The sequence below is a fragment of the Scyliorhinus canicula genome, chromosome 10, assembly GCF_902713615.1.
Source record: "Scyliorhinus canicula chromosome 10, sScyCan1.1, whole genome shotgun sequence".
NCBI classification, from domain to species: domain Eukaryota; kingdom Metazoa; phylum Chordata; class Chondrichthyes; order Carcharhiniformes; family Scyliorhinidae; genus Scyliorhinus; species Scyliorhinus canicula.
Window position 1 is genome coordinate 26,129,474 of NC_052155.1, and position 24,684 is coordinate 26,154,157.

A 24,684-nucleotide genomic window follows, 5' to 3' on the forward strand; every position below is an offset into this window, starting at 1 on the left:
TGGATTAAACCATTATTTCTTCTGTGCAGAAAGCTACAACTACTTAAAAATTAACTAACAATTTAGTGTGAAAATGTTTATATATGACAAAGTTCAAACAGTGGTTCTCTGTCCTTACAAACCAGTAGAGTAACAGCACTTTTCGCAATCACAGGTTTCCGAAAAGTAAGTATTTCTGAAATATTGCAATGTAGCAAAAGACAGGAGCACACATCAACATCTCATGTGCACCAATGTGGTAATGGCCAAATAATCTGTTTTCCTGATGTTGGTTGAAGTATGAATATTGGCCAGGAAATTGGGAATACTCCTCAGCTCTTCAAAATCGTACCCTGGCATCTTACACACCCACCTGAGAGCGCCGGTTGGGCCTCGGTATAGAACATAGAACACTACAGCGCAGTACGGGCCCTTCGGCCCTCGATGTTGCGCCGACCTGTGAAACCATCTGAAGCCTATCTGACCTACACTATTCCATTTTCATCCATATGTCTATCCAGTGACCACTTAAATGCCCTTAAAGTTGGCGAGTCTACTACTGTTGCAGGCAGGGCGTTCCACACCCCTACTACTCTCTGAGTAAAGAAACTGCCTCTGACATCTGTCCTATATCTCTCACCCCTCAATTTAAAGCTATGTCCCCTCGTGTTGGTCATCACCATCCGAGGAAAAAGACTCTCACTGTCCACCCTATCTAACCCTCTGACTATCTTATATGTCTCTATTAAGTCACCTCTCAGCCTTCTCTCTAACGAAAACAACCTCAATTCCCTGAGCCTTTCCTCGTAAGACCTTCCCTCCATACCAGGCAACATCCTAGTAAATCTCCTCTGAACCCTTTCCAAAGCTTCCACATCCTTCCTATAATGTGGTGACCAGAACTGCACGCAGTACTCCAGGTGTGGCCGCACCAGAGTTATGTACAGCTGCAGCATGACCTTGTGGTTCCGAAACTCAATCCCCCTGCTTATAAAGGCTAGCACACCATATGCCTTCTTAACAGCCCTATTAACCTCATTCCAAAGATGGCACCTCTGACAGCGCAGACAGGGGAAAAAAATGGAATCTGGCATAATATAACTTTAAGTGATTCTTGTTGTTTGATATATTTATAAAGACTTCATCAAACTTTGCGCTTATACATTGGCCAAGGGATGTTCAAGGGAAAAACCTTTTTGAGGAATCAAACAAAATCGTAGAAAAGCAGAATAATAACAATCACCTATATTTTATACTGTGTCTTTGATGCAATGAAACATTCCAAGGCACTTCTCAGGAGCAAAATTAAACAAAATCTGACACCGAGCAAGGAATATTAGATAAGATAACCAAAAGCTTGGTCGAAAAGATGGGTTTTAAAGAGTTTCTTAAAGAAGAAAAATTAGATTGCGAGGTGAAGGAGTGCAGCAGGAGAATTCCAGATCTTGGGCATTGGCAAATAAAGTCATTGCCACGAATGGTACAGCAGTTATAATTGGGGATACCAGATTTTATCATTGAAGAGGCTAGAATTAAATGAGCATAGATATCTTTGGATAGTTACAAGGCTGGAGGAACAGAGAGGCGAGAGCATTTAGTGATTTGAAAACACCAAAAAAAGGAAAAGAATCATACAATTAAGATGTTGTTTGAATGGGAGCCATCAGTGAACACAGATGTGATAGGTAAATGTGAACAGGGGCAAGCTAGGACACAGGCAATGGAATTTTGGATGGCCTCAAGTTTACACAGGGTAGAATGCGGCAGATCAGCCAGGTGTGCATTGGAAAAAAGGCATGAATAAAAGCTTCTGCAGATGATGAGCTGAGCCAAGGACAAACTCGGATGATGATATGCAGGTGGACATAGGCAGTCTTAATGATGGTACAAATATGTGGTCAAAAGCTCATGGTAGGGTGAAACGTCGCACCAAAGTTGCAAACAATCTAGTTTAGTGTCAGTTGCCAGGGAAAGGGACGGAGTCAGTAGCTAGGTAATAAATCCAGAGGTTGGACTGAAAACGATCGGTTGGACATTTTAGTACGCTAACGGTGCTATAAATCCAAATATGTGCAGGTTAGGTGGATTGGCCTTGCTAAATTGCCCCCTGACGTCCAAAAGGCTAGATGGGGTTACTGGGTTACAGTTATACCACTGACCATTCATTTCAGAGATCAGGGGCAAAATTCTCCGACTCTGCTCGCCCGGGGCCACCGGAAATCCCACCCCCGCCGTGGCAGAAATTCTCCGCCACCTGGGAATTGGCGTGGGCGGGAACCGCGCCGCACCGAGCGGCGAGCCCCCTGCGGCGATTCTCCGGCCCACAATGGGCCGAAGTCCCGCCGCTGGGAGGCCTCTCCCGCCGCCGAGGTTTGAACCACCTCTGGTGGGGGCGGGATCGGCGGCACGGGGCGATCGGACCTTGGGGGGTGCCCCTATGGTGGCCAGGCCCGCGATCGGGGCCCACCGATCGGCGGGCGGGCCAGTGCCGTGGGGGCACTCTTTGCCTTCCGCCGCTGCCACGGCCTCCACCATGGCGGACGCGGAAGAGAATCCCCCAGCGTGCATGCGCCGGTGGTGACATCAACGGCAGCTGCCGCTGACGTCACCACCGGCGCATGCGCGAACCAGCGAAGGCCTTTCGGCCAGCCCCGGCGCCGGGCGTCAAAGGCCGCTGGTGCCGGTTTTGGCGCCAGTCGGCGTGGTGCCAACCGCTCCGGCACGGGCCTAGCCCCTCAATGTGAGGGCTTGGCCCCCAAAGGTGCGGAGAATTCCGCACCTTTGGGGAGGCCCGACGCCGGAGTGGTTGGCGCCACTCCGCTATGCCCCCGGGACCCCCCACCCCGCCGGGTAGGGGAGAATCCCGCCCCTGGGGTCAACAGAATCAAAGGGGGCAGCCAATACAGAGTTATTAACATAACTTTAACTGTAACACAGTGATGCATTTAATCAAATGTTCATTGTTGGTTTTTGGATTTTCATTGATTTGTACATGAAACTTCAATTATCTATTTATCAGGAGAGAGTGAGTGAGGGAGAGAATTTTGATCGTCAGAAATGGTTCTCAGCCAACTCAAAAAGAGGTCTTAGCGAGGGAGGCAGTAGAGAGACAATTGTTTCATCTGTGGGGCGTGAGGAGACCTCCTGCATTTCCTGGTTCCACAAAATAAAAATGGGAAACAAAATAATTTCAGTGTAAAATGGCTGCTGTTTCCCACATTAGAACTGTGACTACACTTTAAGAACATTTTTTGGTAGTAAAGCACACTGGGACATGCTGGCATCATGGATCGGGGCGCGCTGGTTAAATAGCAGGAAAGGCCAAAATCAAGATTTGCACCCTCCCCTCAAAGGATCTCCCAATTTGTGGTGGTCTGCTATACCCTCCACAACCTGGCACAGCAGCGGCGTGACATTCTGGAGGAGGAGGAAGAGGGACAAGCGATCTCGTCTGAGGAGGCGGACCAGGAGGGAATGGAGGACAAGCCTGGGGAGGACCCGCAGGAGGAGGCAGAGGATGGCAGACAGGCGGCGGCGAGGGTCTGCCATGCCCCAAGTATTAAGGAGACCCTCATCCTCACTCAATTCTCATAAGAGAAGGCTTTGTCCGTCAGCTCGCCTGCTCCCCCCCCCCCCCCCCCCCCCCCCCCCGCCATTTCCCTCCTGCTTCCCCCCCCCCCCCCCCCACCACCACCGGTTACCCTGTTTCACCCTCAGAGGGTCCGTGTATCATCACCCCAGAATGATAGGCCTGTGTCGGCACTGTCAGTGGGCCAATATACAAGGCAGAAGAATGATGATCACTCGACGTGAGATATGCTGGGTTGCTCCTTAGTTTATGCCAAAGTCCGACTCCTGTCTGCTGATAGAACGCTCATACCCATCCTCTAAGTGGCGTCTGCTTTGGGGCGTTTGATCTTAGACCACTACACCCGAGGGGCGGAGGGAGCAGAGGGCAACAGGGGGTGAGAGTGCATGCAGGCCCACCGTGAAGATTGACGTGACAGAGGCTTCACCTATGTCAGGTGTTAGATGTTTTAATAATGAACTATTGACATTTCCATTCTCCCTAGCTACAGATATTGCCCCAGCCCGCGCCCTATCAGTGATCCTCAATCTTCTTGATCCTCTGTGGTCTAGTGCTACGTCCAGGTGTGTCCCTGGGATGCAGATCAGAAGTGGAGGTAGCCTGCTGCTTTTTACACCTTGTGGCTTTTGATACCCTTGGCGGAAGTCCTTTGAAGGACCTGGAGCTAGAGGGCCCTTGCCGACTTAACAATGTCACTGGCCTCACCGTGCCACACTGTTCTGCCTGCTGCACATTGACATGCGCAAGTGTGAGGAGGGGGGGATTCGGAAGAACTGAAGACCACCATCATCTCCTTGGTGGCAGGCCCATGTTGGCCTCCAGCACTTCCTCCTCCCTAGCGATACCCATAGGGCCCTAGGGATCCCCATGGGAAGGAGGGGCAGCATGATCACAAAGCCCTCTGTATCTTCTGGCTCTGCCAGTCTTGGCGCCTCCCAGTTGTCTGCACCATGGCGTTGATGCCCTCAGCGATGTTCCTCAATGACTGAGACATGCTCTGCAGTGCCTCGGCAATGTCCACCTGGGTGTCAGACATGTCCCTCAGTGACTGGGATATGATGTTGTGGCCCTCAGCTATGGTCATCAGACTGAGCCATATTTTAGACACCACCACTCAAGATGCTGAGCTCGTGCTCCAGGCATTCCTTTGTGGCTGCCAGTGTTGGCCTCGGTGCCATGGATTGTCAGCATCATCTCCTGCGCCCGTAGCCTTTAGGACACCTCCAATTTATAGAATCATAGAATTTAGAGTGCAGAAGGAGCCCATTTGGCCCATCAAATCTGCATCGGCCCTTGGAAAGAGCACCCTACTCAAGCCCACATCTCCACCCTATTCTTGTAACCGAGTAATCCCACCTAACCTTTTGGACACAAAGGGGCAATTTAGCATGGCCAATCCACCTAACCTGCACATATTTGGAGGAAACTGGATCACCCGGAGGAAATCCACACTGACACGGGGAGTAAGTGGAAACTCCACACAGTCACCAGAGGCCACAATTGAACCCAGGAGCCAGGAGCTGTGAGGCAGCAGTGCTAAACACTCGCTGGAATGTCGCTGACATGCCCTCCTGAATCTCACGTCTGTGTCCAGAGGCTCGGCATCTGACTGGGACTCAGCTGAGTCCTGGGATCCAGCAGACCTCCAAGTTGGGATTTTGAGGGGTGGCAGGCAGAACTGATGCCTGGAGAGAGGTGATGACTTATCCTTGCAACTCGGTGGAGGTCATTGGTCTTCTGACAATGGATGCTCGTCCCCCTGGTCATGTTGCTCGCACTGACAGCCGCCGCCACAACCTCCCAAGTGGTTTTACTGACCCTGCTGCTGTTCCTCCGACCCTAATGGGGGAACAGGATGTCCCGTCTCTCATTCACAGCATCGACAAGCCTGTACTGGTCAGCATCCCCAAAGCAAGGAGTAGGTCTGCGTGCGGCCATGCTTGTGTGTTCACTGGGAGTGAGGCAGAGTTTAAAAGTAGCTCCCCCCGTTAGGCCTTCGTGCCAGAAGCAATATTCATGACAAGAAGGAATGTTCATGACCAGTTTGCAAATGCCAGAATGTTTCCCCAATACCAGAGACTTAGATAACCCTCCAAACCCCCACTTGAATGATATTCAGATTCTATAGCCTGCAATTTATTTACCTGCAACAATATTCACAGCATTTCCCCCTGAGTTATTGCATATACAATGAGTTAAAATTAACAATACAGGATAGTTAAATTAGTTTAATAGCAATCATGGATTATTTTTCCAAAAAAGTATATATACTTGAGCCTGAAAGTATCAATGGCACTCTTACTCTGTCATGAAACAGTTTAACTTAATCAGAGAAACATAGAAAATAGGTGTAGGCCAGTCGAGCCTGCAATATGAATATGGCTGATCCTCCATCTCGACACCACACTCCTGTGCTCTCCCCTTACACCTTGACACCTTTCGAGTCTAGAAATCTATTTCCTTCTTAAATATATTCAGTGATTTGGTCTCCACAACCTTCTGTGATAGATTTCCACAGGCTCACCACCCTCTGAGTGAAGAAATTCTTCCTCATAGAGTCATAGATGTTTACAGCATGGAAACAGGCTCATCGGCTCAGCTGGTCCATGCCGCCCAGTTTCTATCACTAAGCTAGTCTCACCTGCCTGAATTTGGCCTATATCCCCATGTAACTGTTTAACTGCTTTTTAAAGTACAAAATTGTACCCGCCTTTGCCACTGCCCCTGGCAGCCCGTTCCAGATGCTCACCACCCTCTGTGCGAAGAAATTTCCCCTCTGGTCTCTTCTGTATCTCTCTCCTCTCACCGTAAACCTATGCCCCCTAGTTCTAGACTCCTTTACCTATGGGAGAAGATGTTGACTATCTACTTCATCTCTGCTCCTCATTATTTTATAGACCTCTAGAAGATCACCCCTTAGCCTCCTATGCTCCAGGGAAAAAAGTCCCAGCCTATCCAGCCTCTTCTTATAACTCAGACCATCAAGTCCTGGTAGCATCCTTGTAAATGACTTCTGCACGCTTTCTAGCTTAACAATATCCTTCCTACAATAGGGTGACCAGAACTGAAAACAGTATTCCATGTGCTGTCTTACCAATATATTGTACAACTTCAACAAGCCGCCCCAATTCCTGTATTCAATATTCTGACCAATAAAACCTAGCATGGAGAATGCCTTCTCTACCACCCTGTCCACCTGCGACTCCACTTTCTAGGAGCTATGAACCTGTATTCCTAGATCTCTTTGTTCTGTAACTCTCCATTAACTGAATAGGTCCTGCCATGGTTTGATCTATCAAAACGCATCACCTCACATTTTTCCAAATTAAACTCCATCTGCCATTCATCGGCCCACTGGCCCAATTGGTCAAGATCCTGTTCTATTCTTATATAGCCTTCTTCACTATCCACTATGTCACCACCTATCCTCATCCCAATCCTTTGCACATCAACAATTCTCAATCTATCACCATTTGAATAATACTCGGCCACTCTCTTTCACTGTCCGAAGTGGATAACTTCACATTTATGCACATCATACTGCATCTGCCATGTACTTATCCATTTACTTGCCTAAATCACCTTAAGTCTCTTAACACCCTCCTTGCCACTCACATTCTCACCAAGTTTTCTGTCATCAGCAAACTTGGAAATATTACTTTTGGCTCCTTCATCCATTTATTCCTACTCAGTTTCCTGTCAACTAACCAATTCTCAATCATTTGATCTAAATCAGCCGTTCATACATAATATATGCTATAAAAGTACATAATTGTCACTTTACTTCACACCACAGGCAGTTAGCATAAAGAAAAACATGTAATTTTGTTCACCTCTTCATATGAAATGAAATGAAAATTGCTTATTGTCACGAGTAGGCTTCAATGAAGTTACTGTGAAAAGCCCCTAGTCGCCACATTCTGGCGCCTGTTCGGGGAGGCTGTTACGGGAATCGAACCGTGCTGCTGGCCTGCCTGGGTCTGCTTTCAAAGCCAGCGATTTAGCCCAGTGTGCTAAACAGCCCCTATGAACTCATTGGAGTGCACTGATCCTCGGATCAGGAGGCCTGGGGCTTCATTCATCCACTGATACTTGCATCTACTTGGCTGCTACTAAACATGTGCATGGTCTTGGCCTAGAACACCACTACCTGTCTACTATCATGAATTGGAAGCTGGAAGGACAGTGGCATATAGGTAATGTCACAGGACTAATAACCTACAGGCTCTGGCTAATATTCTAGAGCAGTGGTTCACAACTGTTGTGCTGCAGCACACTGGTGTGCCACAAGAAGTGTGCTGTGGGGCAGACTCTGAGCCCCAACTTTATTTTTTCTCTCTTTGTTGTCAATTCCCGAATGCTCGACTTCTGCTCCAATGGCACTATAGCAGCGATATCTATTAACCGATTAACACAAGCAACAACTCTTAACCAGGTGCAGTGGAATGGAGGGAAAGACAACAGAGTTGAATGTCGTATTACTCCAGGGATACAGACTGCAAGGTCTGTTTTGGTGATTTGGGAAAGGGACCCTGCCAAAGGAGAGCTGGAACAAGCTTTCAGCTACCCCTTTGAGGAATGTGTGGGTCGTGCGGAACCCTCCAGGCTTCGCCTTTGTGGAGTTTGAAGACCCTAGAGATGTAGAGGATGTTGTGTGTGGGATGGATGGCAAGATTGAGAGAGGAGGTGGTGCAGGCAGCGTTTGTGACAGCACTGGCTGCTGGCATTTGAGGCTTTAAAAAAAAAAACATTTTCTGTTGAGGGGCAAATTTTTTTTTTAAATCCTGGAAATAGGCAGCAACCAAGAATACTAAGAGGCGCTAGTGATTCGGGTGTTTCTTTTCAGCTCCACGTTTTCTGCTTTTTTTCAGCATTGTGGATTACCCACGTTTCACACCTTTTAAAACATTTACTTGAAATCTTCCTGAGTCATTCAAGAATTCCAATTCTACCTGTTAAAGCAGGAGCTACAAATCTCACGGAAAGAATTTATCATCTTAAAGATGCTAGAATTAGTAAAATAAATCATTAATGGGGCTAAAAGCACTTAAGGTGCCCAATTTATTATTATGTTTTGTGCCAGTTCATTTTGGATGTGATTCACCCAAGCTTTTATTGGCACAATACAAAATACCAATTGTTAACACAGAGCAGAGAGGTTTGCATAATCACATTTACAGAACAAATCCAGAGCTGGAATGAGCTCATGATGTCCCCTGAAACCCTTAGCTGCATTTTTGGAGCTGTCACTTTAAAAATCTTTCAGGAGAGTTTGATTGAATAATCAAATCCCAATTTTATTGATATCAACATATACATTTAAGCCAACAGCATTTCAGCTTTTTCACTCTGAAAACGATGAATAAAATGGAGCACTCCGGCATTTTAACAGTAGGAAGAAAATGCACTTTATTTTTGTGCCAAAAGCAAAATCCTACAAAAGCCAGACAGCAGCTGTGGAGATGGAGAAACAGTTAATGTTTCAGATGTTATTATTGTGCCTGTACCACGAGTAAATGCTATTAATTGATTGTGAAACAAACTGTACAGTTTGTTCTATGGAGTTCCTCATTACCTGGCAGAGTCAGTAAAAATGCTTTGCATTTCTTGTTATTAAATTTTACACGCTAATCTAAGTACAGAGATCCTGTTTCAGTGAATTTGTTGCAGGTAAAGTCAAGATTATTATACAAGCACAAATTTCTAAATGCTACACCACATTGCATGAACAAATAAAAAAAATCTAATAAATAAATAAAAAATCGAATGGACTCTCTCGAAAGATCTGAGGTAAAAGTTTCTCTCTGCAAAGAAATAAAGTCCAGGCACCAGATGAATGCAGGTTCAGATATTTAAAACTCTCTGAAAATCACTGTTCTTTCCTCAGTAAGGCTGGAGGTCATTCTGGTGAAGCTGGAAACCAAGTAAGCTTAAATCAAAGACAAAGAGAATTAAATAGGCCTGAGGCTGTTCCTTGAGGGATGCCCCAGGTTAATAAAAGGTAAACTTACTCTCCAGAGGAAATTCTATTGTCTGGGAGTACTGATTGAATGCTTCTGTCAGATGGTCATCATTAACACTACACCGGTGCCTTCAATCACTCAGCATCCTGGGAGGGCAGCCTGCTGTAAAGACTTCAACACCGGAAGCAAGGACTCTCATATTTATTTTACAACATAATCCCTATTATTTTACCCCTCCCCCTGTGTTTCTCTGTCTTCTGTGTGTGGGGGTAGAGGGTGGGACGGTCAAAAGGTAGTAGGTTAGCTGGCCATTATTCAGTTGTGATTACAGCATGTTTCAAGTTTATTTCTGATATCAATGAACAGTTGTGTTCAACTTACAAATCTGGTGGCTATAATTTATTTGGCAGTCAAGGGCCAAAGATACTGCAAATTGTCTTTAAATTATTGGTTAATGCACTTGTGTTGGGACTCCGGGGTCTGTGGGTTGGAATCGACCACACACTAGCCCAGGGTGCTGTAACAGTATTAATAGAGACAGTGTGCCAAAAAAAGTGGGTGTGCAATGGAATTGTTTGTCTGATTGAAGTGTGCTATATTATTGGAAAGCTTGGGAACCACTGCTCTAGGGACAATAGTTTGCAACCTACCACAGCAGTTGGTGGAATTTAAATTCAATTAATTAATAAATCTGGAATTGAAAGCTAGTCTCATTAGTGGTGACCACAAAACTATCATCACCTGCGGTAAAAACGCATATGGTTGACTGATGTCTTCAGGGAAGAAAACCTGCTATCCTTATCTTATCAGGACTATATGCGACTCCAGATTGACTCATAACTGCCTTCTGAAATGGCCGAGAACATCGCTCCGTTGTACCAAACCACTACAGAAAAGTTGAACCAGTAATTAAAGATGGCAGCTCACTCAAAGAGAATTAGGGATGGGCAACAAATACTGGCTTTGTCAGCGTGGCCGACAACCATTGAAAGGTTAAAAATACAATTTCAGAATAAATTTGGTACAAAAATAGGACTCGTAAAATGAACACCAGAATTTTTACTTTTAATAAATTTTGAGTGGCCTTTGACTGGGCTAATACATTTCAATTCCTGAGGATTCAATATTATGAGATAAGGAGACAACTGCACCAAGATGCAGGTAATTTTTATTTCTATCCAGGAACAGGTTCACAGGAGGTCAAATAACCAGAAATGAAAATTAAACACTTGTTAAAAAGCTGAAATAAAACACAGACAATCAGAGGTGGTCAGTCAGTATGAGAGCATGAATAAATAATAACCAATAATCCCATTTGAAACTTCAACCTAATTTCATCAATTAGGCAGACTGATGTAATCGACATTTTCAGCTTTTCGGTTTCATTTATTGTCAATTGATTTATTGATTCACGACAATGCTCAAGACAGAAGTAAACATATAATAATGGTATGTTTCAAATCTTGCTCCTCCCAATCTCTATAATCTCTTCCAGCCCTACAATCCTTTTGGGATATCTGCACCCCCCAATTCTGGCCTCTTGAACATCCTGGATTTTAATGACTTCACCACTGGCATCTATGCCTCCAGCTGCCAAGGACTTGAGTTCTGGAAATCCTCTGCTGCCCACTACCACCCCTCTTGCTCCCTCAACTTCTCCACCATTCCTTCCTCCTTTTAGACGCTCCTTAAAATCTCTATGACCAAGCTTTTGTCCTTTTGTGGTTGTGTGCCAAAATTTGTGTGATAACGTCCTTAAGACACCATACAACATTAAATGTGCTGTACAAATATGCATTGCTCTTGTCTACTGGTTAATACGAGGGATTAGTCTCTTCTTCCAGCAGAAATTAAACATTGGAATTTTCAAATGGAACATGTGACAACGCTGATCTACCTCAGAAATACCAGTAATGAAAAATGTAAATAATATATAACTGGGAAAACAATAGATTTTAAACTGTCCCACGATGATGTATTTCTTTTTTACTTACATCACTCATGTAGAATGATCAGTCAAGTTTAACATTAGATGCTACTGCAATTTACAATCTCAAAATACCAGCATACATTGTGGAGCATGTTATGTGAAACAGTACCTGCGAAAATTCAGTTAACAGTTGTAGTCAAATCTATAGTCGCGCTTCATATAATCTATTCAATTAGTCTGGTCATAAACAACTTGCAAGTATCTATTATCCATTCATCATGACGACCATTGACCACTGTGAAATTTGGATGATTCACTGAAGAAATTCATCCACTCTCCGTTCTCCCATGATCAACACTGTGCTACTTAATACGGCAGTCCTAGTCACATAAAGCTCTTTCATATTTTGAAGAACTGTGTGTCAAAGAAAAATTATGAAACAGAATAAAGGGACCAACTAGCAGGCATTTTGTTTAACTTTGGGTTTGAAAAGAAACAAATGTTAACAATCTATCAAATGTCACTGAATTAAGTGTTAACAAAGCTAAGCAGCTGTGAGTAACTTCACTCAAACACACAAGTTTCAAAAAGTGCTCAGTACAAGAAGCAAACTGATGCCTGAAGATTTAGCTTTTGACCAAGTGACTGTGAAATTGAATGACGTGTTCTATAAAGTAGCATTCTGAGTATTCCTAAACAATGTCAAAAACTATTTTTAATCAAGCTGATTTTCCGCTGTAAATCCAGCCAGCACTTGGATATGAACTAACAACTCCAAATGCCTCAGATCAGGCACACTTTCACAAACCTGATGCTTACGTAAATATTTACAGTTCAACAGATGTTTAAATATGAGGCATATATAACCAGTGCACAAGACCAAATGTACTTACTGGAGGGCATGGTATATGTGTCCTCTTCATCTATGATCTCTGCATAGTCATCGGTTTCTGCAAGTGAAGAACCACGCATTTTAGCTGAGTTTGCTCAAGACACAAACCGTTTCTAATTAAACTTCGACACACAGCATCAGGAAGGCATTAGAAGATGAATGTCCCCTTTCCTTTAAGACAGGGCTGAAGCCCACGCTTTTGAAAAAAAAAACACTCTTAGATTTCACTCAACCGCTATTCCAGAAAGTGACGTCTGCGGAGAGCCAGAATGCAAAGCTATTTCTGCAGAATAAGATGACCTCATTCAATCATAAGTACTGCCTTTCCTCTAGAAAAAGGAAGAACAGCAAGTAGGGGGATGACCCCTGATGGGATGGAAAAAGCATCAATAAATTTTAAAACAAAATAGGAAAGCACTGAGCTGTGTTGAAACACACTAAAGTTTAATTAAGGAAACTCAACATATAAGGTCTGTATGCCACAGCAAGCTCAAAAATTGCAAAACCCTTTCTGTTGGCCCCCCTATGATTTACATAAAAGTCAGAGCTCTATCTAGCCAAGGTTATTATCGAGCAGTGCAGCACAAGGGAAAACAAAGGTGGTCTTTGCCCAGAATTCAGTTCTGATGACTTCCCACAAATTAACATTTCTGGCACTTTGCCTTGTAACTATGGTTAAAAAGTATTTAATTTGGAACATTCATGCTAGTTAAATGTAACGTAACGTAAGAAAAATATTTGCATGGATTTCCTCAGAATACATTTTTTTGAATACACATTCGGCAGTGTTTCAAGATTGAGGTAAATACATTTACTTCCCAAAAAATCGAAGTACAAAATCTGTCACTGATGTGCAATAACAACTTGCACTTGCATAGCTATTTCAATGGGATAAAATGTCACAGTACACTTCTGTTAAACTTCATCAGAGTGACTAACATGGAAAGTTTGGGGTAGTAAACAAAAATTAGATGAGAGATAGATTTTGAAGGAGGAACAGCAAAGCAAAATTAAGGTGGTTCAAGGAGATGATTTTGAAATATGCGGTTGAAATGGATCTGCAGTAGAAAGTGAAGAGGGAGCAAAAGCGACTCAGAAAAATGAACGACATGGGGCGGGATTCTCCGACCCCCCGCCGGGTTGGAGAATCGCCGGGGGGGGGCGGCGTGAATCCCGTTCCCGCCGTCCTCCGAATTCTCCAACCCTCCACAAAACAGCGAGGCGTGAGTCGCGCCGCCCGCCTCGGAGAATGGCGGGGACCGGCGCGACTCAATGGGCCCCGGGGCTGCCCGAATTCTCTGGCCAGCGATGGGCCGAAGTCCCGCTGGTTATTTGCCGGTCCCGCTGGCGTGGATCAGACTAGGTCCCTTACTGGCGGGACCTGGCGGCGTCGGCGGGCTCCGGGGTCCTTGTGGGGGGGGGAGATCTGGCCCGTGATCGGGGCCCACTGATCCGCGGGCGAACCTGTGCCGTGGGGGCACTCTTTTCCTTTGCGACGACCGTGTCAGCCTCCGCGATGGCCGACGCGTAGGTGACCTCCACCCTGCGCATGCGTGGGGATGACGTCAGCAGCTGCTGACTCACCCGCGCATGCGTGGACTCTCGTGGCCAGCGGAGTCCCTTCGGCCCCGGCTGGCGCGCCGCCAAAGGCCTTCCACGCCAGCCGGCGAGGCGCAAACCACTCCGGCGCCAGCCTAGCCCCTGAAGATTCGGAGGATTCCGCACCTTTGGGGCGGGCCAACGCCGGAGTGGTTCACGCCACTCCGTCCCACCGGGATCCCCCGCCCCGCCGGGTACGGGAGAATCCCGCCCATGTACAGGAACAAAATCTAAATGAGGTGAAATGATAGGAAGCGCTGAAGCCATGTAAAGCATCTGTGGGCAAATGCAAGGAATTTGAAATCCATCAAGTGAAAAGGAGCCAAATGAAGGTGAGTCAGCACAGGGGCAATGCAGGCTGGCATGTGAGTGGCAGAGTTTTGAACATATGGCAATTTCCTGAAGGGTACGGTTTGAATGTCTGTTAGAGTACTGGAGTAACTGAGTCAGCAAATAACAAAGTTTCAGGGTAGGGGGAATGAAGTAGGGTCAAGAGCAGTAATTTTGCAAACTTGGAATTGGTGACACCCAGGATGGAAGGTTAAAAGTTCACCAAAGGGTCAAAGGTTGCGCACCACTGTGTTCTGTCCAGGCTGATGTCAGAAAGATGGAGGAAGTCAGTTACTATCATATGTAGCTTGCGATGGAAAATGAGTAGGGTGATGTTAGTCTTGTCAACACTGCAATGACCAAAGCTATTTCAGGTCCAGAATTGAATACTGGTTTGTAGTCAGGTAGGACATCGGTAATTGAGGACTTTTCAGTGGCGTCACAGAGGTTTTTAAAAAAATATTTGGATGTGGGCAAGGCCAGCATTTGTTGCCCATCCCTAATTGTCCTGGAGGTAGTGGTGAGCTGCCTTCTTGAACACTGAAGTCCATCTGGTTCAGCATATACGTCACAAATGACACGATAAAAATCAATGGTGTTGCCAAAAGGTAGCATGTTAAAAGGAAAATAAAAATTGAAGCCTGGGGTAATATCTGATGAAATTGCCCAGGGCATGGAGGCGTTCGTGGGCGACACAGTGGTTAGCACTGCTCTCTCACAGCCCCAGAGACCCGGGTTCGATTCCGACTTTGGGTGACTGTGTGGAGTCTGCACATTCTTCCCGTGTCTGCGTAGGTTTCCTCCCGGTGCTCTGATTTCCTCACAGTCCAAAGATGTGCAGGTTAGATAGATTGGCCATGCTAAATTGCCCTTAGGTGGCGTTATAAGGATAGGGTGGGGGATGGGGGTCTACTGCTCTTTCAGATGGTCGGTGAAAACCCTATGGGCTGAATGGCCTCCTTCTGCACTGCAGGAATTCTATGATTCTATGAAGCAGGATGGAACCAAGATATACATTCAACATTGGGTGGCTGGTGGAGACTGCATTTAACAGTCCAGAGAGATCAAGGACAATATACAATTTCAACGATGGCAACCATGGTGTTCAGGGCAGAAACCAAATTGAAGGGAGTCAGGAATCACAAATGGAGTGTTAGGAGGGGCAAATACTGAATGGTGACAGAACATTCAAGTGGTTTCGAGAGAACAAGGTGGTTGGCAATAAGGTGCTTTGTGGAGAGCAGGGGAACAGTACTGTTGTGAGGAGGGTACACAGTCTTAAGGGGGAAAGAGATGGGTGCCATTGAGATAAGCTTTGTGACAGGCTGGGGAAAAGAGAGAAAAAAGCTCTAATCTAATTATGAGGTTGAGGCAAAGGGATGGATGAATATCGAATAATGGTTGGGATGAGGAAAGAATGAGGCAGTTGCAAATCAAAATATTAAACTTGGAAGCTGTGCGAAATAAAGTAAGTAACTCTGATAATTCTGGGTGATAAAAAAAAGACTTTCTTTTATTCTCCTTACATAAATAACTCACAGGGCAGAATTTTGAATTTTGAATGCTCTGCCGTTCAATCATGGCTGATATTTTTCTCATTCTCATGCCTTCTCCTCATAACCCCTGACCCCCTTATTAATCAAGTAATCCCCTTATTAATCAAGAACTCCAGAATTGTGCTTGAGGTGCTACAGGGCTACAGACCAAGAGCTAGAAGGTGGGATTAGACAGAATAGATCTTTCTTAAAACATAAGAACAAGGAGCAAGGGTAGGCAATTATGGGAAAAAATGCCGGCCCAGCCAGCGACTCCCATATCCCATGAACGAATGAAAAAAAAGCCTCAAGCCTGCTCCACTGTTCAATACAATCATGGCTGATCTCATTATGGCATCGATTCCACACCTTCTCTGTAACCTTTCAACCCATTACGAATTAAAAATCTGTCGAATACCTCCTTAAATTTACTCACGGTCCCTGCATCCACCTCACCATGGGGTAGCGAATTCCACAGATTCACGACCCTTCGGGAGAATTAGTTAGTTTCTCCTCATCTGTGTTTTAAATTTGCTACTCCTTATCCTGAGACAATGACCTCTCGTTCTAGAATGACCAACAAGAGGAAGCATCCGCTCCATGTCTACTTTATCCATACCTTTTATCATCTTATATACCTCAATTCGATCTCCCCTCATTCTAAATTCTAGAGTATCGGCCTAAACTGCTCAATCTCTCTTCATAAAACAAACCCATCATCTCTGGAATCAATCTAGTGAACCTCCTCTGAACTACCTCCAATGCTACTACATCTTTCCTCAAATAAGGGGACCAAAATAGTGCACAATACTCCAGGTGTGGTCTCACCAATGCCTTGTATAGTTGCAACAACACTTCCTTACCTTTATACTCTATTCCATTAGCTATAAATGCCAACATTCCAGTTGTTTTCTTTATTACCTGTTGTACCTGCATGCTAATTTTCTGCGACTCATGCCTGGGGACCCGCAGATCCCTCTGCCACACAGCGCCCCAAAGTCTCTCCCCATTTAGATCATAAGTTGTCTTTCCATTTTCCCGACCAAAATGCACAACCTCACACTTATCCATGTTAAACTCCATCTGCCACATTTTTGCACTCATCTAACCAAATATCCATTTGTAAGGTTCTTATTTCCTCATTGCAACTTTCTGTCCCACCTACTTTAGTGTCATCTGCAAATTTGGCTATAGAACCTTCTATCCCTGAATCCAAGTCATTAATACAGATTGTAAATAGTTGGGGCACAAGGACTGAACCCTGTGGCTCCCCACTAGTTACATCTTGCCAGCCAAGAAAAGACTCATTTACCTTAACTCTCTGTCTTCTGTCCGTCAGCCAGTGAGTCGAACCGTGAGTGATCTAACCTTGAGTAATAGCCGTCTGTGCAGCACCTTATCAAACACCTTCTGGAAGTCAAGATATACTATATCTACAGGGTCCCCATTGTACACTTCGCTTGTTGTTACATCTTTGAAGAACTCTAGCAAATTAATCAAACACGATTTACCCCTCATAAAACCAGGCTGACTCTGATGACTTTCCAAATATCCTGATAATACTTTTAAAAAGTTTTTTCCCAATTATCAGGCAATTTAGCGTGGTTAATCCACTTACCTTGCACATCTCTGGGTCGCGGGGCTGTGACCCACGCAGACATGGGGCCACGCAGATATGGGGCGAATGTGCAAACTCGACATGGACAGTGACCCGGGGTCGGGATTGAACCTGGGTCTTCAGCACCGTGAGGTAGCAGTGCTAACCACGGTCCTGATACTAATTCCTTAATAATGGATTTGAACAATTTCCCAACAACAGGTGCTTAACTAACTAGTTTGTAATTTCCTACATTCTGCCTCCCTCCCATTTTGAATAGGGGTGTTACATTAGCATTTTTCCAATCCACTGAAATCTTTCCCATGTCCAGGGAATTTAGGAATATTACAACTAATGGATCCAATATCTCCACTGCCGCTTCCTTTAACATCCGAGGATCATCTCGGTCATCAGCTCCTGGGGACTTGTCTGCCTTCAATCCCAAAAGTTGGTTGAGTACTATTTCCCTACTGATGCTGATTATTCTAAGTTCCACCCATTTTATTACCTCTGAATTTCCCGTTCCTACAGGGACGGTACCAGTGTCATCCACCGTGAAAACTGAGGCAAAATATTGATTTAGCATTTCTGCCTTTTTTGTGTTCCACACTATTAACTCTCCGGTTTCAACTTCCAAGGGACCAACATTTACTTAGCAACTCTCTTCCCTTTTATATACTTACTATTCTTGCTATCCTTTTTAATATTTTGCACTGTACTTTATTAATCCATTTCTGTGCAAATAAAAGGAATACGTTTAAACTTGAAAAATCATAAATCACTACTCAAGTTAACACTCTTGTGTAGAGATATACAAAACCCATAGATCTAGAAATTCCTCCCCTTTCTCCACATCTCTACCAAGCCCATACAACCTAAATTTTCCATGTTCACTGGTGTACACATTTGGCCTCTCTTCCGACCAGAGTCCATTATTTGTATCTTCTTTTGATTTCTTCGTCTCTCTCAAATTCTCTCTCTGCATTCCACAACTTCTATTCATACAAGCCACCTTTATCCCCCCTCGCTGAAGCCTTGCTCCTTTAATCCTTTCCCCAATCTAACACTTCTCCTTAACTTTCCTGTTCCCCTTACAGGCTTTAATCTGTTGAATAATCTTGCAGATATTTCTGTGTCTCCAGAAGAATTCTCCAAAACATCCACTGAGGCATTAGCTTCTGCCTCCTGAGCAGGATATCTATCTGCCCACTCTTTTCTTCCACAAACCTTGACAGGCTGCAGTATATGCTGTAGTTAGTAAACACTGCTCTAGTCGATATTTATGTGGTTGGCCCAGATTAATTTCTGGTCAATGGCTGATGTTTATGGTTGGCGATTTGAAAATGCTACTGACCATCAATGAAATGAATGAAATGAAAATCGCTTATTGTCACGAGTAGACTTCAATGAAGTTACTGTGAAAAGCCCCTAGTCGCCATATTCCGGCGCCTGTCCGGGGAGGCTAGTACGGGAACCGTGCTGCTGGCCTGCCTTGGTCTGCTTTAAAAGCCAGTGATTTAGCCCAGTGAGCTAAACCAGCCCCTGGTTAGGCATTATCACAAACATTAATTGCCACATACCAGTCCAAGCCTGGATGGTGTCTAGGTATTTCTGCTCGCGACCTGCTTGTTTGCCTCAGCCTTTTCTTGTACAGTCCCATGCTGGGCTCCACCAGTATGAAGGAAACAGAGAGCTACTCCATGGAATGTATTCCACTGAAGCTGAATTGGGACCAGTGTTCTGGCAATGAGTAACTAGGGAGTTAGAAAGGATTTTAAACTCATCAGGGGAGGGAAGGGTCAGGTAAGGGCAAACCTTTCAGTCTGAAGAGAAATGTCAAGGCTGCAGACCACATTAGCAATTTTGGAAAATCAAGCAAAGGCTATGGGCCTGACAATATCCCAGAAATAGTACTGAACTTGTGTACCAGAACTTGCCACACCCCAGCCAAGTTGCTCTCCTACAGCTAAAACACTGGCATCTACCCAGTAATGTGAAAAATTACACAGGGTGTGTCCTGTACACAAGAAACAGGACAAACCCAACCCAGTCAATTACCGCCCATTCATTCTACTGTCCATCATCAGCAAAGTGATGGAAGGAGTCATCAACAGTGCTGTCAATCATAGAATCTACAGTGCAGAAGGAGGCCATTCGGCCCATCGAGTCTGCACCGGCTCTTGGAAAGAGCACCCTACCCAAGTCCACACCTCCACCCTATCCCCATAACCCAGTAACCCCACCCAACACTAAGGGCAATTTTGAACACTAAGGGCAATTTATCATGGCCAATCCACCTAACCTGCACATCTTTGGACTCAAGCGGCTCTTTGGTCAAGCGGCACTTACTCAGCAACAACTTGCTCACGGACGCTCAGTTTGGTTCTGCCAGGGTCAATCAGCTCCTGACCTTATTACAGCCTTGGTTCAAACATAGAAAAAAAGAGCTGAATGTCAGAAACAAATGAGAGTGACTGCCCTTGAAATTAAGGCAGGAATTGATCAGTATGGCATCAAGGAGTCCTAGCTAAACTGAAGTCAATGGGAATCAGGGGGAAAACTCTCCGCTGGTTGGAGTCCTGGCACAAAGGAAGATGATTGTGGTGGTTGAAGGTTAATCATCTCAGCTCCAGAACATAACTGCAAGAGTTCCTCAAGATAGTGTCCTTGGCCCAAACATCTTCAGCTGCTTCATCAATTACCTCCCTTCCATCATAAGGTCAGAAGTGGGGACGTTTGTGGGTGACCGCACAATGTTCACCAACATTCACGAGTGCTCAGATAATGAAGCAGTCCATGCCCAAAAGCAGCAGGACCTGGACAATATCCACGCCTGGGCTGTCAGATGGCAAGTTACATTCACGCCACACAAGTGTCAGGCAATGACCATCTCATACAAGAGAGGATTTAACCACCACCCCTTGACATTCAATAGTATTACCATCGTTGACTCCCCCACAATCAACATCCTAAGTATTGGTCAGAAACTGAACTGGACTAGCCATACTAATACTGTGGCTACCAGGGCAGGTCAAAGACTAGGAATCCTACGACGAGTAACTCACCGCCTGACCCCCGAAAGCCTGTCCATCATCTACAAGGCACAAGTCAGGAGTGTAGTGAAATATTCACCACTTGCCTGGATGACTGCAGCTCCAACAACACTCAAGAAGCTCAATACCATCCAGGACAAAGCAGTCCACTTGATTGCTCCTGCTTCCACAAACATTCAAACGCTCCACCACTGACGGACAGTGGCAGCCATGTGTACCATCTACAAGATGCACTGCAGTAACTCACCAAGGTTCCTCAGACAGCACCTTCCAAACCCACGACCACTACCATCTAGAAGGACAAGAGCAGCAGATACCTGGGAACCCCACCACCTGGAGGTTCCCCTCCAAGTCACTCACCGCCTGGCTTGGAAATATATCGCCGTTCCTTCACTGTCGCTGAAGCAACATCCTGGAGCTCCCTCCTGAACAGCACCGTGTGTATATCTACACCTCAAGGATTGCAGCGGTTCAAGAATGCAACTCACCACTACCTTCTGAAGGGCAACTAGAGTTGGGCAATAAATGCTGGCCCAACCAGCGACGCCCACATTCTGTAAAAAAAGATGCCTAAGGAAAGGAAAAGGAACTGAAGTAATAGAACTTTACCGACTAAGGTCACATCAGGGAAAAATAATAAGAAGTTAAAATTAAAGGCACTAAACCTTAATGCACAATGCATTCACACCACGCTAAATTAAATAATGGCACAAACAAAAGTGAATAGATTGATCTAGTAGCCATTACTGAGATGTGGTTGCTGGAAGACAAATGTTGTGAAGTAAATATTTCAGGGGTCTTGAGCTTTCAAAAGGAAAGACAAAAGGGAAAAGGGGAGTAACTGATAATAAAAATGAGATAAAGACATTAAAAAAATCTTAGTGTGAAAAATCAGGATGTACCATCAGTAAGTATGGAACTAAGAAACAAAAAAGATCAGAAAACATTGATGGGAGCAGTTCATAAACCCACAACCGTTACTGTCTCTTCACATGTTGCCAGACCTGAGTACTTTCACCATTTTCCGTTCATATTCTAGAACAATATGTTGAGGAACCCATGAAATAAAAGGCTATTTTCAATCTAATATTGTGCAGATTGAGCTAATTAGTAATCTCACAGTAAAGGATCCTCTGGGAAAGGATGATCATAGATTATCATAGAATTTACAGTGCAGAAGGAGGCCATTTGGCCCATCGAGTCTGCACCGTCTCTTGGAAAGAGCACCCTACCCAAGGTCAACACCTCCACCCTATCTCCATAACCCAGTAACCCCACCCAACACTAAAGGCAATTTTGGACACTAAGGGAAATTTATCATGGCCAATCCACCTAACCTGCACATCTTTGGACTGTGGGAGGAAACCGGAGCACCCGGAGGAAACCAACGCACACACGGGGAGGATGTGCAGACTCCGCACAGACAGTGATCCAAGCCAGAATCAAACCTGGGACCCTGAGGCGGTGAAGAAAATGTGCTATCCACAATGCTGCCGTGCTGCCCTAAATGATGGAGTGTCATTTAATTTTCAGAATGCATTCCAATTCAAATTCCTTGCATGGTTCATACTGGAATATCAATGCTGAATGTTCAACCAAGAAGTAGAAATGATAAAGAATTATCAATGACTATTGGGCAGGATAATTTATGACATTGTGCCTGCATGCTTAGCCTAGGTATTGGGTGATATATGGTAATATATATATGTCATGATGATTCACTGTGGGTACCAAATTTATTGTTTTTCCAAAGCAGGTAATAACATTATTTTTAAAAATGATATATTACACCTATAATAAGGTTTACCTACATTTTACCATCCAAACCATTGCATGAGCCTTCAGCGGTTACACTTGTGTGAACGAAACAAAGTGGGTGACAAATTTCAAAGTGGATGAGAAGTTGTGCCTATTGTTTGGCGGGAGCTGCAGTTCTAAGGTCCCTCGAGCTTCAAAAGAGTGTTCAAATCACAAAAAACATTTTGGGACAAACCACACCAGCCACTATATTAATGGGGGCATTGGCAGGCGTGCAGTAAACCACTGCAGGGAGTATGCAATACAAGCAGATTGTGACAACCAGCGTGCAACATTAATTTGACACAACCGGTGCCATTTTGTAGCTGAACGCTCCAGATAAACCCATCTCCTAACTGAAAATAGCTGAACATGGGTTCAACAGCAGTTAGGAGCCCCACCAGCATTATATAAAGGCGCAACAGGGGCTGTTTAGCACACTGGGCTAAATCGCTGGCTTTGAAAGCAGACCAACCAGGCCAGCAGCACAGTTAGATTCCCGTAACAGCCTCCCCGAACAGGCGTCGGAATGTGGCGACTAGGGGCTTTTCACAGTAACTTCATTTGAAGCCTACTCGTGACAATAAGCGATTTTCATTTCAATTTACTACTTGGAGGTTAAGTGCTATTTGCTTTTGTTTAGCTTTCATTTCAATTGTGATTTCTATTGTTACAGGGATTAGTGTAGCAGCTACTGAAAATCTTTGTGTTGACTGAGGCGGGAAAGATGGAGGTCATATCCACTCAGTGAGCAATTCTCCCACTTGAACCTCAGCCAGGATAAAATGGGCTAGAAACGTCAGTTAACAGCGATGCAATTGTGCTTTCTACTGACCTCAAGGAATACTTCCCTGAACGATCTAGCAATCTCTATGGCATGTACATCTGCTTTACTGAAGGCAGTTTAATTCTGCTATCCAGTCAAAGGATTTTTAAGCAGATAGTGGCAATGATATCAGCAAGCTTTTTAAAAAGCCAATCACATTGAAGTCTTCTCTCAGACAACAAAGTAGGAGGTTACATTTTCTGAAAGCAAAATAAATTATGTCATTTGGATTAAGATGGAAGCTAAAACAAATGAAGAAAGAAAGAAAAAATATAGGGCAGGATTCTCCGTGCCGAAATCGGGGGGGGGGGGGGGGGGTCAAACCCGAAATCGGGTCCGACGCCGCTCCTGCGATTCTCTGGAGAATCACCGCCAACCGCGCCATTGCCGCGCCGTCGGTCGGGGGCCATTGAAAGAGGCCCCCGCGGCAATTCACCGAGTGCAGCTGGAGGAGTTCCTGCTGCCGTGGTTCTCTCATGGTCCACTCGGCGTGGCGGCTGCGGACTCAGTCCACGGCCGCCCTGGTGGGGGCGCTGGGAACATTCACCGGTGGGGGGAGGCCTCCAGGATGTCCAGGCTACCGATTGGGGGCCACCGATCCGCCGGGGGGGGGTGCTAATCTGGGAGGGGGGGGGCCTATGTTTTCGGTGCCAGTCCGCGGTGTGGGTCGGCCATGTCGCGCAGGTCGGCCAACACAGGCCGCCTACGTGCGCATGCGCGAACCCCCGACTGGAAGTGCAGGGCCCTGTATCGGCAGCCGGAGCTGTGAGGAGTTGCTAGCCCCCTGAAAATTGGAGAATCACCCTGGACTTTCTCCAGGTAAGTCCAGAGTGATTTGAGCGTGTTCCTTCATGGGCATGGGGACATAGCCCCATTATTGGAGAATCCCACCCCTGGAGTGTATATCGTATTATTTCATGGATTGATGAGGCATTTCACAAAAGAAAGCTAGTTTTTAGGAGCAAGTGAGGGTATTTAGCAGTGTTTATGAAGTTAGTATACCGTTAAAAACCCAGTTACAACACATTTAATAAAGTGCAATTTTTCAAGCATTTTTAGAGCAAGACTAACAATGCAAAAATGGAAGTTTTCATTAATTCACTGATTGCTTGGGATTGCAGTCTGGCGAACCTGGACAGAGCACACTCTGAAGGAACGTAGAGTCAATTCCAGCAACATCTGTGTTATTCTTCATGTTTCTGGACTCGTAAAGTTGCTATCAGTTTTAGTGGAGTAATGATGGTGAACACTGATAGTTTCAGCATCATGAGCACTGAAAAATCCAGACCAATGTGCAAGACATCTGCACTTCAACAAGGACATCCTCACTGAAATTTGCCACTCCAGTGCAGGGCAAGTAGCAAATTGCCATTAGGTGGAAAGGTGACTGTGAAACTTCAATTTTACACACTAACTCTTTCTGGGCTGGAGCTGGGGATACTTCCAACATGTCACAGTTTCCTACCCACTGTTGTGCAAGGGAGACCACTGAGTCTCTCTATTCAAAGAAAGCTAACTACATAGGTCGAGTGAGCGTGCGGCTTTGCTAGGACTGTAGGTTTTCCACAGTTCAGAGTGACACGAGGATATCAGT

At 45.2% G+C, this 24,684-nt stretch overlaps 1 protein-coding gene across 11 annotated transcripts in view; it reads right to left on the bottom strand.

The window, feature by feature from the left end:
- The window catches only part of LOC119972287 (focal adhesion kinase 1), a 585,346-nt gene that overhangs the window by 235,948 nt on the left and 324,714 nt on the right, over positions 1-24,684 (bottom strand). For all 11 annotated transcript variants that reach the window (XM_038808747.1, XM_038808746.1, XM_038808744.1 and 8 more), the window contains one exon: positions 12,355-12,411. In XM_038808747.1, the coding sequence (XP_038664675.1) occupies positions 12,355-12,411 (57 nt within the window). The remainder of the gene's footprint in view (positions 1-12,354; positions 12,412-24,684) is intronic.